Source organism: Manduca sexta, chromosome 12 (genome assembly GCF_014839805.1).
Source record: "Manduca sexta isolate Smith_Timp_Sample1 chromosome 12, JHU_Msex_v1.0, whole genome shotgun sequence".
In the NCBI taxonomy this organism is placed as follows: domain Eukaryota; kingdom Metazoa; phylum Arthropoda; class Insecta; order Lepidoptera; family Sphingidae; genus Manduca; species Manduca sexta.
Genome location: NC_051126.1, coordinates 3,165,075 through 3,179,785, shown reverse-complemented (window position 1 = coordinate 3,179,785; position 14,711 = coordinate 3,165,075). Strand labels below are relative to the sequence as shown.

Here is a 14,711-nt window from a genome sequence, read left to right as displayed (position 1 = left end):
TAATTACTTAAGATTTAAAAAAACCTGAACTACGATTTCATTTTGAATACTTATTTTTGATCTTACTTCTGTGTAAAATTAAAGTCGTATTGTTAGCATCACCTGTATGTAGTTACCGTGCGTTTTACTAAAATGCGCCTAAGTTTTGCCATCTGAAGAAGTTCTTATGGTTGATTCAGGAGAGCGAAATTAACTTTACTTAAAAAGAGATTATTAAAATTCTTGATACAAGGTGATTCACTATGCAGTTAAACTATTTTTCGGATGTTATCGCGGTTATATATTTTGCAGACTTTGTAGCTTTCATGGTCACAGGGGGGACTGAGGTGTTGGTCATCCGCAAAGTCAAAGTGACAAAAAACACAAAAAAAAAAACGAAAAATAGTTTAATTTCAATGTCTGATACTCGCGTAAACATAAGAAAACATTACCAAATACAATTGTTAAAATTAACTCATATTAAAAAGGGATTATTTACAATACTCCTGAAAGAAGGTAAATTTCTTGATAAAGGCTGCGCGAACACACACACACACACACATACACACACACATAGAGAGAGAGAGAGACAGACACACGCACGCACGCACGCCTATCGCCATATCGGGCACAAATTCCAGACTCCGAGCTGATACTGAGTAGAAAAACCCAAATATCACATTGCCCGACCCGGGATTCGAACCCAGGACCTCGAAGCGCTGTCGTACCGCGCATGCAGTACAACTACGCCACCGAGGGAGTCAATCAGTAAAGGATGCAGTTGTTAAATAAAAACAGAACATACAAAAATATCTTTAATATCGGCACAAGATTATACAATATACATATCTATTCACTTAACGTCATTATATAATACACAACAAAAACCATTGCATTGTTTGGCATTATTAACAATTTTTAAAAATACGTATATTTCACATTTACTTTTTTTATTGGAAGACATTTGAAAGTTTTTTATCTGTTCATATTTCATATTCTAATTATCTATAGCCATTCGATTTAATTATGCGGTATCTATTTGTCTGTACTATTTGCTATTTAAAACTGGAAGCTCCTTTACATAATGCTTGAAGTTAAATCGCTGTGGATTTATATTCAGAGCAAAATAGGTGATAGTCAAGCAAGCGACACAGTAAAACAATTTTTTCGTTTATCTTTTCTTCTGCAATTTATAAATCAACTTAAAAATTTATAAATAAATATAAAATTCTATAAAAATCCAACACTGAAGCGATTTATAGCGCAAATTACACGAAGCCAGTGCCAATTATTAAAAAAAACCATTGGAGCAAATAATTACATTGAAATCAAATTGTTTCTGAGTTTATTTAAAACAACCATCCTAATATTTTCAGAAAATATTTTCACAGGATTTATTGAGATAAACCGTCACCGGTGAAGTTAAAGTGTATCTGTGGGTGACAGATTAACTAAAACTTGTTACTTCGTTTCACTGTGTACCTTACCAATGTAGTATAATTCAAACTCATTGGACATAATATAATCGATACGTATGTTTTCCCAACACGACGATAACCATGTATTTTATCGTTGTTTGGTACAAAACCTATCAACTCTACGTAAAACCGAAAACATAATATAGCTACTGACTATTGCTTTAGTTAAATAAAATATAAATCGGACATGATTAGTGATTAAGGTCGTCGCACACTGAGAATCGCTTTCTCGCAATCAAATGTAAAATTGTATGAGGCAAGGCACAGCACACTATCCATTGATGTTCAGAATATTTTTTGTAATAACGCATTAAGCTATACCTTGCTTTAAACTAGACTGGTGTAAGTTCCGGTGGCACAATCTTCGGCCGAATTTCTTATCTACATCTATGGCCCATAAATACAGCGACCTAACTTCATAGAAACTATATTTAACTCCCTTTAAAAGACAAGAAACTTTCCAATTAAACTAAAAATGCTGAGAGCAGCATACTGGGAAAACAAACGTACGTATGTATGTATGTTTTTTTACTATACAATTCTATCTGCAATAGTGGATATAATTTATTTGACAGGAAGACGTTGCATACAACATACACATTTATATTTTGTTGTTTATTCCCATATACATTTAAGCTGGATGTACATACGATGAAACTGCGCCTTAACACATGGACATAAATGTTCTTTTTAAATGTAGTATAAATAATTTAAACATTGGAATGGTATAATAAGTACATTTCAATCACCATATTTTTATTATAAATGCTAAAAATGGTTAATAATTAAAATATAAAATACATTAATCAAAACGATGGTACAAGGAATTATTTAAACAATTCGATAATATAAGAGTATTTTCTCAATTGTAAAATTAGATGATAATTAGTATTGACTTTTATTTCATTATTATAGTCATAATTAAAATGTTTCGTTTCTTAAGAATGGTCGAAGGTAAGTTATAGTAACAAATAAATGTTAAAAGAAAGCGATTGATTAGACAAAAAAAAGAATAGATAGAAATGTTAGATTTAAAAAAGTGAAAATTGAGCTTTGTTTGAGTCCATGACTAGCACTAAAGTGGTAATTATTATCGTAATTTAATATATTATCGACAAAACGTTCCTTTTAAAATACAATTTAAATCATTAGCCGATAAATACATCCGTTACCTTAAATTTGTGCACAATTTGTGGCAGTGTTGGTCGTTATCCACGAAGGAATCTTATCGATATCGATAAATTAATCGATGGTTTTATAGCTGCTCAATATAAGTAAAATTTAAATAACTTATGTACAAAATACTGAAGTAATATTAATTAGGGTAGTCAAATTATTTACAACCTCAATTGAGGAGAATAAAAATGCTACTCGAAAAAATATATTATATCAGATATCGTTAAACAGAAAAATTTGTTCTTGATGATTAATATAAGTTTTTTGTTCTTGAAACTAAAATTTGGACTATACTACCTAAATGTGTGCTGCAATACGCATCAATACTTGTTAAGAGTGTAATAATTAAACTTCGTTCCGCACCCCACAAAGCCTGTCGATCAACAGTTCAGAGATAATAACAACCTATATATTTCAATAAAATGCCTGAAAAATAAACACTGTAAAAAGAGATCATAAACTAATAAAATAAAATCCATGATCGCATAACTAAATATCAAAAACAGCACTTAAAATTCAAATAGTACATCGATACTAATCTATTTGCAAATTAATTTATCGATGTCGATAAACGATCGCTACGAGACTAGCACGTTACCCGGTCCAGCGTGACGCGTCATAGCGCATCGTGTTCCTTGAGCAAGAAGTGTCCGACCAAACGTTTCTGTATGTCTGTCACGCCACCGTAGATCTGCGTGCCCCGGGCATCCCTATTGACAAAGTTCAATATTAAAAATCTTATAAATGTTCATGCGTAAGTTATAATAATGCCTCAGTTGCGTAGTTGTATGGCACCAGTGTAGTGAAGCGAGACCTCAGCACTGTGTGCAGTGCTGAGGTCTCGAGTTCGATCCCCGTGTCGGGCAGTGATATTGGATTTATCTACTCAATATCAGTGCAGAGTTTAGTATTTATCCCCGATATGGCGACAGGCTCGCCCCCTATCACATCACGGGACGGAATACGCACGACGAAAATTGAGTGTACCTCCAGTCGCGCTTCTGCCCATTATTTCAAGGATAAAAGGTATGAGTATGTGTGCGTAAGTTGATGTTTGTATTTGAGTGTTTTTATAGCAAGCATAACTCGCTGCTATGTACTTGGCCGTGGCGCTGTTGTTGTACAGTATAGTACACACACCTGTAATGTCTCTCGGCGGGGTAGTGCGTGGAGAGTCCGCGACCGCCGAGTATCTGCACGCAGTGGTCGGCGACGGCGGCGGCGTTGCGGCCCGCTATGTACTTGGCCATGGCGCTGTTCTTGGTGCTGACGTCGACGGCCGCGCGGTACGTCGCCATCCGCGCCGTCTCCACCAGGATGCACATGTCCGTCAGCCGGTCCTGGGGGACAATAATAGGCCTTCCTAAGTTTACATCATAAATATTTACCGTTCTTGGACTGGGTCCTGCCGACCGCCCTAGGAGCCAAATCTTGGAGGCGCAACACCCTCGAATACATTTTTAGTTAAACATTATTTTAATATTCGTTAGTTGTGATCTGAGAAAAAGTCTAAGAGTCTTTTTAAAAAAAAAAATATATATAACAATGCATCACGCAAAAATAAATATTAGTGCGCAATTTCTGAAGTAGGTTTATCTCACAAAAGGACGTACGCGGATGGTGCCAGTATATTTTTTTTTTATTGCAATATTACTTAATATTTTCAGACTATCCAATAAATGTCGCGATATCTGCAATCTTGTTACCTTAACTGACGCTAATCTAGTGAGGGGTCTGCCGAACGCCTCCCTTTTCTTCGCGTAGTCAATGGCTGTATCCAGAGCAGATTGGGCAATCCCTGTAAAAGAAAAAAAATTAACTTGAGAAATGTTTCCAGGCGGCAAAACACCTTGTCCTACCTTGATAGTTAAAATGAGTTCTACTCTGAAAAAGGAGAACGGTGATATTATGTATGCATGGGCGAAGACAAAGTTATTTTCCAGGCGCCTGACCCCAGACACCGAAAAAATCATGGTCTCCGTAAATAATAGTTTAAAAATTTGTAGTAGTAAGGTTGCTTCAAAATCGTGGGGCGAGTACCACACAACTCTAGCTTGGGGACAACCTATATATGCGCATGCACAGTCAGCCACATAACCAGCTAAACAAATTCAAAACTTTAAAACGCTTATATAAATTAAGATCAATCGAAATACTCTCTTTTTTTTATCTAAAATAAATTAAATTCTATGAAGTTTATTTTAGTGAAGAAAAAACGATTGTTGAAAAGGCAACAAGTTTAAAGGCGATATGAAATTCTGAACTTGTTCAGCCATTTTTGTAGCTGACCGTACATATCTTATGAATGTAACTCACCGACAGCATGCGCCGCGATCCCGATCCTGGCCTGGTCCAGCTGGCCCATGGCGATCTTGAATCCGTCGCCCTGGTTACCGACCATGTACGCCTGCGGGATACGCACATCCTCCATGGTGACGGTGCACGCGGTCGCCGCCCTGAGGCACACGCTTCAATTCTAATTTATAAGCCCCTTTTGTTTGCCGAAACGGGATTATATTAAAGTCAACGTGTAGTTTTTGTGTTGTTTTTTTTTTCTGATTGCCTCATTGGCGAATAGTGTTGGATTAATTAGTATTAGCATTAATTGTTAGCATGCTAAATCACATTTAGCATATCACAAATTAAATAGAGTTGCTAAATTTCGTGAAATGCTGATTGGTTTATGCGTTAGCTCGCTTCGCAATAGCAGCGCATACTTGCGCGCTCTCCTTAGCGCTCGCAGGAATAATAAATTCCGTGCTAAATGCTAATGCGAATGCTAACGCGGCCTGTTTTGAGTAGAGGAGTGAGCAAGAAAAAAGGCGCGTGTGATGCGTCGCGCGGAGTGGCACATAGAACAGTTAATATTTTTGGAAAATTATCATTACTAGGCAGAATAATATTGCACACAATAATATTATTATGCCTGAATAGAGAATTAAAAGTATTTTTATGAAAAACTTGCACATAATATAATAGTCATTCTATATTTTCTAATATACAAATTATCATAATAATTAAATTTACAAAAAAATTATAGAAGTAAATAAAATTGAGCCTTAAATTTAGTCGGTTAATTGCGCTCAAACTGCTTATTCTTCATTCTGCATTTTAATTCATGTGTCATATTAGCAATTAGCATTAGCTTGATTATTTATCATGCTAAGACATGAAAATTAGCATGCTAATGAAATTGATTTAAAATAATTGCCATCACTAATGGCGAATCTGTATCACATGCGCGGTGCGACCAATCAATCAATCCATCGCAAAAATTGACCAATCAGAATAAAGTTTTTTTGACATTTCTGTCTGTTTCTTTCCATTTTTGAGATAGATCGGAAAAGGGATTGGGATCGTTAATTGAAAATGGCGGTTAGTGCATAGTTACGCTTGCCGGTTCAAGTCGTTTGATTTTGAATGTTACGTGCTTAGTATGAAGAGTGAGGTACAAATATGAGAGGACACTTACCTAACACTCATTATAGGTTCTTTCTTTCCTCTGAACAGTCCCTCAGAGTCCATTGGCACAAGGAAACCTGATAACCATAAAATTAATACGAATTTTTTTAATAGGCATCCCACTAATATTATAAGGCGTTCCGTGTCGACTCCGCCCGCTTGGGAGCTAATTCGCGTTATAAAAAGGCATAATGTTAAATGTATATCAGTGGCGAAAAGTGTAATTTTCCAAAAGGGAAGCCGACACAATATTTAGGTACTGATATGCATGAATACAGTCTTCAAATTGTTCTATTGATGATAAGATTCTACATAATTTCTACATAAAGTGAAGCCGACGGGAATCGGGTTATATGGACCCTTCCCTACTGATGTATTCTATCCGGAGTTAAAACATAGTCTTATACTGATCCCAGTCTATCTGTATACGATATTTAATACCAAGATGTGCAACCATTCTGGTATTTACTTTGACTAATATCCATACATCTTCACAAAATTCTACATTCATATATAAGTAAGATGAGTTATATTAAAAAGAAGAAACATTTAAAATAAGTAAAAAATAATTGTTTGCTATTCACAAATCGTTCTTGGCTTTGTCTCACGGACAGTTCATGCCTTAATTAAAGGCACTTATCCCGGCAAAACCGAAACTTTGAATTTTGTAGGTAAAGAGTGCACGGGTCGAGACGAGTACAAAAACTAGTTATAAAACAAAATTTAAGCACATGATATAAAACGTAGTTTATTGATAAAAAATCAGTTATCATTTATCTGTCCGCGATAATGGTAGTGGAAAAATGTGCAATCGACAACGCCCTTGAACCCAATACTTCGATACAGACGCATGGAATACTAATAAGAATGGGGGCTCTGTACAAAATAAAATAATAATACTAACCCTGTGTTGGTAATAGGTACTTTTCCACGACACACAATGATGAGTGTAAATTTCGATCATCTTTAATATAATAGCTATAGCGGCGGGAGTGGAACGGACTGCTGAGCTGAATGTACGCAGACTCAAAACAAAAGGGCACGTAACTATGACTTTTCCAATGTCTATTTTGTAAATAATAGCTTGCTTCAACGGTGAAAGAAAACATCGTAAAAAAACCTGTCTCCCTAACAAGTTCTCCTTAAGAATTTAGAAGGTATGTGAAGTCTGCCTACCCGCACTAGGCTGGCGTAGTGGATTAAAGCCTAAACAGGTTTACATGCCAGCATAATTAGTGTGTTGATTGGCGAGGAGTTACCTCTCATTAGTCTGCACTATCTGGAACCAACTCCACTAACCCTCAGATGCTGTAGGGTCACTTTGCCGAGCTCTTAAAAAAATATCAACAAATTTTTGGAGGAATCGTATAATCCAGCAAACAGCCTGTATCTTGGAGGATTAATTACATTTACTTACACACAAGTCCCTTGTGTTTCAACTCGGGGTCAAATGTGGCGAAGGTGACAGTGGCAGCGCCCTCTATGGCGGACGTCACCCAACTCTTTTTGCCGTTCAGCGTCCAACAGTCGCCGTCCAGTTTGGCGTGCAGTTTGATACCCGCCACGTCAGTTCCCGCACCTGCCCATACAATACGATTGGTTTATATTTATTTCCTATAAACTACTCGACTAACTATAAACTACTAAATCGATTATCAAAACTTTTGGGAATCGTACTTAGCATGTCCCGTTTTACGGTCCTTATTAAAATTTCTTCAATATAAACCAAAACATACCTGGCTCACTCAATGCGAAACATCCTATACATCCCTTAGTGAAGTCCTTCAAGAATATTTCTTTTTGTTCCGGAGTGCCTTTCTCGTTGACCAGGTTCGCGTAGAGGAAGTTGTGGATGGAGACGATCATGCCCGTGCTTGCACAACCTCGTGACAATTCCTCCACAGCCACTGCGAGAGACAAGTAGTCAAGGCCAAGCCCTCCGTACTCTTTAGCCACGCAGGCGCCCATCAGTCCCATGTCGGTGAGTTTTTTAATCTATAGTAGCAGAAGAAAAATGTACAAGTCAAACGGTCAGATCAAAAAAATCTGCTCGATAAAATCCCCAGCCTCAGAAATGTACCAACGCGAGAGATACATTTGTAAGTTTTTATTGTGAATTACTTATACACTAATATTCTTGGAACGGTCGAATAATAGATTTTAAAAAGGATTTTTTAGAAAGTGGGTAGACATTGTTTACATTTCTGGCACAAGGCTGCTGAGTACATTTTACAGCGCATTATCATACACATAAATGAACATTTTTACCTTTTATTTTTTCATTGCCAAAAATTCTAACCTTAACATACATAACACGTGTATATCGTAAAGTCATTGACATTGTGGATATCCCTATATGTTGAAGATCGTATAAGAAACGATAAGAGTGATAACCTTTAAAACAAAGAAGGACGTTTGAGATAAAATAAGAACATTTAGAAGCGGTCGATAAAGAGCGCAAGCATGTGATGTATTTTTAGCGCTTCACACTTTTCCGTATTTTTTAACATTATTGGTCATATACAATATAAGGTGTTGGTAGCGGCTTCACCCGTGTGGGAAGCCTTTCCTCCTGTAAGTCACTTAAACACTAGCGGTTCATAGCGCCATCTGTACGACGCTAACGCCATCTATTTAAAAGTTCCATTATTTCCCATGAGAATAAATTACCGGGATAAAAGGTGATAAATTTGGTAAGGAGATTGTTTGAGTCCCTGGGAAGGTCAAGGAATACTTTTACACCAGTTAAATATATACCGAGACTCTTGTCCAGAAACTATATCAGGCGGGCGAAGCCGCGATCAAAATCTAGTATGATGTAAGATTATTATGCAAAGACGTAGTTTAATTATTCAAAATATAAATATCCGTTGGCCAACAGACACGATTTAAGTTTTAAGATTTAAGATTTAAGTTTTTATTTAAGTGTTTTAAGATATATTCCATCCTAATAACTAGTAAAATTCATATATACAATCATTTAGTACTGAATTTCTTAATAAATAAGTTAAAATTTCATGTTTGTAATCTGTATATTAAACTAGAGTAAGAAAGTGACGGAATAATATGCTGCTAGAAGTGCAGTCACTGACCAACAGTTTACTTTATCTCCCGCATTTATACCGAGCCATTACTGATAACCGCAAGATTATTAGAAAAATAATGTTATCATATCTTTGTTAGAAGTAAAGTAAGATAAAAACAGACAGATTGGAAAATGTTACATTTATTTATTCATTTTGACATTGCATAACTTACTGTAATCATATTGTATCTTCTTGAAAATAACATAATTAATTTTTCACAATGCGTTACGCGAACCATAGACCTAATAATAAAAAAGTGTTGTTTCGAACTAAATAAATATCAAAAAATATCTTAATGCCGTTATTACTAGTCTTAGCCGACCAGCCGATTAATAGGTTGTAGAGAAGCCGACCAGTCGGCCGACTAGTCGACCAAGCCCATGACGGTTTTGGGAGTACTCGGTAATTTCCGTGACGCTTCGTTAAGCACGGGTCAGAGCGGTAGTTTTTTATAAAAAATAAATACTATTGTTGATTAAAGTAAAACAGCTTAATTAAAATTAAATGTTAAAAAGAAAGTCTTGTGTATGGTTTTTTTTTATCAATTGGACATTGATTATAGTAAAGTCAAGTGGGCAGGGAAAAAAAGCAAATACTATTTCCACTATATACGTTTCAATGAGAAATACATACAAAGTTGGAAGCCGAATAGTCGTCGACTGATAGCCGACTATGAAAGTGGCCGGATAGTCGACTAGTCGGAACAAATCTAGAATTCATCGCAGCGGCATTATCACACTTTCAGTCAGAAATACACTCACGCATGCGCCAAATTCGCGCTAAATTACAAAATTATCAAAAATTCAGAAAAATAAAATCTGAACTTTCAATAAAAACATAAAAAAAATTATTAAAATATTGTTTAGCATAATGTTAGGAGAGGCAAACACGAGTATGTAGTTTCATTTACTAACGCAATATGAAAATGACCATTTATATTGTACAGACACATTTTTTTTTAAACTAGAAGACTAGTATTTCGCTCGTTACACAATTAATAACATTAAATATAAAATGTGCAAAATCAGCACTTTGTAATTCAAAGCTCCGTATGGTGTTTTTACTGTTTATGGGAGGACGTATCGCGTACCAGTAAACTCGTTTCGTCGTTTAATTTCAACACAAAAAATTCTGCGTCGTCCTTAAAAATATATTTTTTTATAGATAGAAGGAGACCCTAAATAAATAATTGTCAGCTGAACCTTACTTTATTAGAAAAATGTTGAAAGTTAGAAAAATGTTGAAAGCGTTTTATAGGAAGAGTTACAATACTCGGCAATGAATATCACACTGCGGGTTCGGAGTAAACAGTTACTTTCGTCTTTATAAAGTGTTTGTCGGTCACCTATGTTTTGTCTTCAGCTTGATGCGCTATGCTTACTGCTGAGTATTATAAAATTTATGTAATTTTATCTAATAGATGACATAATGTAACCGTACGTGCAATATCAAATGTTTGGCAGATGAAACCTAATCCGTATTTATCGTGTGATCTTTGACAATTTACTCCTCTTTATCTACAGCATTGATTGATGACAGATTATCGTTTTGTTTACGATAAACGATCCCAATCTTAACCGTTGATCCGATCCCGAAAATGAACCAATCAAAACAAGTTATTTGTAAGCATGTCAAAAAAAAACTTTATTCTCATTGGTCCATTTTCACTATGGACCGAAAAAGGGATTGGGTTGGATCATTGCAATCGACGGTTAGTGTAATGACTGGATATATTGGTCCGGGACTAGGTTAAATTTCTAAATCAGGCATCGTTTTTGTGTCGTTATTTTACACGATTTGCTCGGGTCCGTCGAAGAGGATAAGCGTGAGGAAGGCGGTGGTCGTAAAAACTAAACCATTTTTTTTCTGTAATATCGTGAAAAAAATTGTTGCGCCAATCCCTGTTTAGAATGAGTAGTAAATGAGAGCAAGTGCAAAAATATACAAAAGACCGATGATAGCTTTCAATATTAAGTTTGTTTGCAATGATGTTATTTTTGTAGCTATTCATACGTAAACCGGTACACACAATATTGGAAAAAAAAATCAACCAATTATATCCTGAATTTACACATACGACTTTTATTTCGAAAGAAAAGGTGGGAAGAGATTGCTAAGGCAGGACCTAAAAATAAAACAATATAAGTATATGTATATAAATTAAAAGTAAAACACTTACAGCCTCAAAAGGGAACCGCCCGTCCAAATCATGCTTAGCGGCTCTGGGCTTCAAGTATTCCGTGGTGAAGTTCTTGGTCATCTCCTGGATAGCCTTCTGCTGATCGTTGAGCTGGCAGCTGAACGTCCTTCTTTGTACAGCTACTGCTTTCATGCATTGTAGGGATGATACTGAAACAATACAATATGACTAGTAATGTAAACGCGAAGATATTGAATAAAACGATACCGCTGAACAACGATAAGTACCGGAATCTAGCGCGTTAATTGTCTCAGGAGGAGCGTAAATGGTGGTTGCCGCACAGTAATTGGCAGTAAATAAACAATGAGTTGTTAAAAACAATATTTGAAAATGAATATCACACATTGGTTTCAGAAGGTTTTATTTTTTTTAATTTAGGTATAGTAGAACGTCATCTGTGTCAGTGTTACTTACTAGTTCGCAGATTCCCTTTCAATAACTTTGCATGTAACATTTTCTGCCGAGTACGGCACAAAATATATCGAGTATACTGTCACAGATATTAAACTAAATGCTTCTTAAGGGAAAAATACCAAGTAGAGCATATTATATTACTTTTATTATATGTGCACGCCAAAGCGACTTCACTGCATCTGATGGTAAGTGGAGTGGTCCAATAGAATGTCGACTGACGATTCATGATTACTCCTCGGCAGTCGACACAATTATACCGCAGTTGGAACCGGATATACTCAGACTGATTTCGGAACGCGACACACTTACGTGCGACATTACGGCGGGTTTTAACACTTTGTGTATGGTGGTCGCTATCCGGGCGGATATAAATTATATTCTACCAGCGTATGTTTAGCTCAAATAATCTTTTGTACAGAGATATTATTATTTGTGAATAACATACACATAATAGTCAATAGATTAATTACAAATACAAACATTATATTATTGTCTTCTAGCGTTTTCACTGAATACATAATTTTAACAAAAAGTTCTATTCATTAAAGTTGTTGAATACAATATCTGCTGACATATAAATCTTTGTCCAAGTGAACACTGAAATATCTAAAAGCGATGTTTCATTTCACTTAAATTATGGATTTTATACAGAAAATATTACAAAATATAGACTGAGATATCTAAACATGTGATAATAATAAAATTATTTACTTTGCTATTAAAAGGAAACTCTTCTTTACTGAAAAGAGTTATTTTTGAAGGAAAGCTTAGAGTGCGAATATAACTAAAACAATATATAATATGTTGGTGTGACTTTAGTTTATCTTTATAAAAAAAATCGTAGAGTAAATGATATCATATTTTATAACATTGATAAAATACTTGTACAGTAGAGATAAAGCATAACAAAAATAAATGTTATACAATATAAAGTAATCAAGACACAGATAATATTTACTTAATCCAGGTCAAAAGACCATCTTATGTATAAAAATAAACAAGTTTCTCGTCACAACTACGTAATTAGTGAAAGTAAATATTGTGTGGTAAACAAAATGAATTAACAATGTGCCTTTATTACGTAAGGTTACAGTATAATATTGTTTCGTATTATCTAAAAAGGTCACAATAAAAATAATATTGAGAATGTTTTGCTTTTTACAGATAAATGTCATATATGATAAATAAAAAAGTATAATCTAGTGTGAATTCCATTTTTGGTGTTATTACAATGAGAGAAATGATTTGCCTGTCTGTTGGTATACATCATAGTACCCACATGTGGCAATTATTATACAGAATTATATGGTACTAGACTGTAATGCTGAGTAATTCTATGGCTAAAATGTCCATTCAAATGGAACAGCAAATCTAACCAGCTGCACAAGAAATCTTGTGTTAGCATATGACCCCTCTCATTTCATTGCACAAGAACTTGTGCAGTTGCCTGGTCCTTTCTCCTCTTAAGGCTGTCTGATACCTAACAGTAAGCAATTAAAAACTCATAGATAGACACTTTAAGCAAAATTTTATAGAAAATAAAGTCTATCTGGTTAATTGGTTCAGGAGTTAACTAGTTGTCTCCCCTTGTCTTTATGCTCCTTCAACTTGGGTATGATGCAACATACATCTTAAGCCAAAAATATAAGACAATATTTACAAATAACTGCCTGATGTCAACCCAGCCTAATATATGAGAATTAATAAAAAAAAAACTCATCTCAACTCATCAGCCTACAACTGTCCACTGCTGAACATAGGGCTCCCATAGAGAGCACCACATAAAAAAAAATTACATAAGAATAATAACAACATATATGTTTTACTATTCTTGTATTATGTAAGCAACATGGATTTTATTTTTTTATCTAGTTTTGTTTATCTTTCATATGAGTTCTATGAATTCTTATATAGTATACAGTTAATGATATTTCATAAAGTATAGATGCGTCATACCCAACTAATTAAATAAAAAAGGTGTTTTGTACACATACATTCTTGATATTTGAAAGAGATGTCATATTTAATCTAGCTTGAAAAAAGAAGACAGCAGGTATTTGTCATTTACACCTAATGAAAGAAAATGACACAATTGTGATAAGTTGGTGTCTTCTTCAGATTGCAAGTTTGAATAGTTTATCTGCTTTCTTAGTAACGAATATCATTGTGTACAGTAAATATTTTTAATATTTATCAACATATATTCTAAGGAGTTGCTTTTCGTATAGTTTATATAACATATAAAAATATCAGGAATTCACTAACCCTCAAAATACCCTCCGAGTGCCCACACCCACATTATTTACAGCTACCCACATTTAAAAAAATCATTGGGTATGCTTTGTGTAGGTTAATATATACTGTAGCCAAAATATACCCGCTATCTCATATTAAATAATTAAATACTTACTACTAAATTTCGATGTTTTCAGGAATACACTCGCGGCCATTTCGATTGTATGAATTATATCACAAAAGTTTTTAACCAAACACGACTCTACGTTGACACTGTACTTATTCAAATACGATAATGTATGATAATGGGCCAAGGCCGGCCAAAATATAATTTACCAACAATAACTGCCTTTACACTGCGCCTTCGACAGGTTTATACTAGTATTAAATTAAATACGATTTTGCTGCTCGGAAAAATAGGGCGTTGTTATCAACTCAGAATTTACGATTATCGGACTTATCACTGAATTTATTTACATTAAAAGTCAAAAACTGCGGTATCAATGGCAAATGCGATAGCCGGCGGAGTTGTACACAAATGTAGTATTTCTGACGCTTTGCTCACAATTTTATACATAATTATGATTTTTATAAAATGACCCTTATCTGTAAAGGAATAAGAATGCCAGTGGTAGTAAAAACCAATGTGATTACTATTTATAATGTCAATGTCATTGCTGT

The 14,711-nt window shown here is 34.8% G+C and overlaps 1 protein-coding gene across 2 annotated transcripts; it reads right to left on the bottom strand.

The window, feature by feature from the left end:
• Positions 1 to 781: 781 nt before the first annotated feature.
• LOC115444821 (short-chain specific acyl-CoA dehydrogenase, mitochondrial) lies at positions 782 to 14,590 on the bottom strand. 2 transcript variants are annotated; one of them, XM_030170749.2, is made up of 9 exons: positions 14,206 to 14,590; positions 11,361 to 11,530; positions 7,832 to 8,090; positions 7,513 to 7,674; positions 6,106 to 6,172; positions 4,950 to 5,101; positions 4,340 to 4,431; positions 3,774 to 3,973; positions 782 to 3,343 (listed from the first exon to the last, which is right to left on the bottom strand). In XM_030170749.2, exons 1-9 carry the CDS (start codon positions 14,243 to 14,245, stop codon positions 3,250 to 3,252), a joined length of 1,236 nt encoding a protein of 411 aa, XP_030026609.1. In that variant the 5' UTR covers positions 14,246 to 14,590; the 3' UTR covers positions 782 to 3,249. The 2 variants fall into 2 exon arrangements, with proteins under 2 accessions (XP_030026609.1, XP_030026610.1); XM_030170750.2 differs by having other exon boundaries at positions 4,950 to 5,089; positions 14,206 to 14,589.
• Between the last annotated feature and the right edge of the window lie 121 nt (positions 14,591 to 14,711).

Excerpts from the sequence above, each read along its gene's own strand:
- LOC115444821 (XM_030170749.2), bottom strand. The coding sequence starts at position 14,245 with ATGGCCGCGAGTGTATTCCTGAAAACATCGAAATTTAGTA. Across the intron at positions 11,531-14,205 it reads GAAAACATCGAAATTTAGTA|TATCATCCCTACAATGCATG; the intron begins GTAAGTATTTAA and ends GTATTGTTTCAG. Across the intron at positions 7,675-7,831 it reads TTTCGCATTGAGTGAGCCAG|GTGCGGGAACTGACGTGGCG; the intron begins GTATGTTTTGGT and ends TTGTATGGGCAG.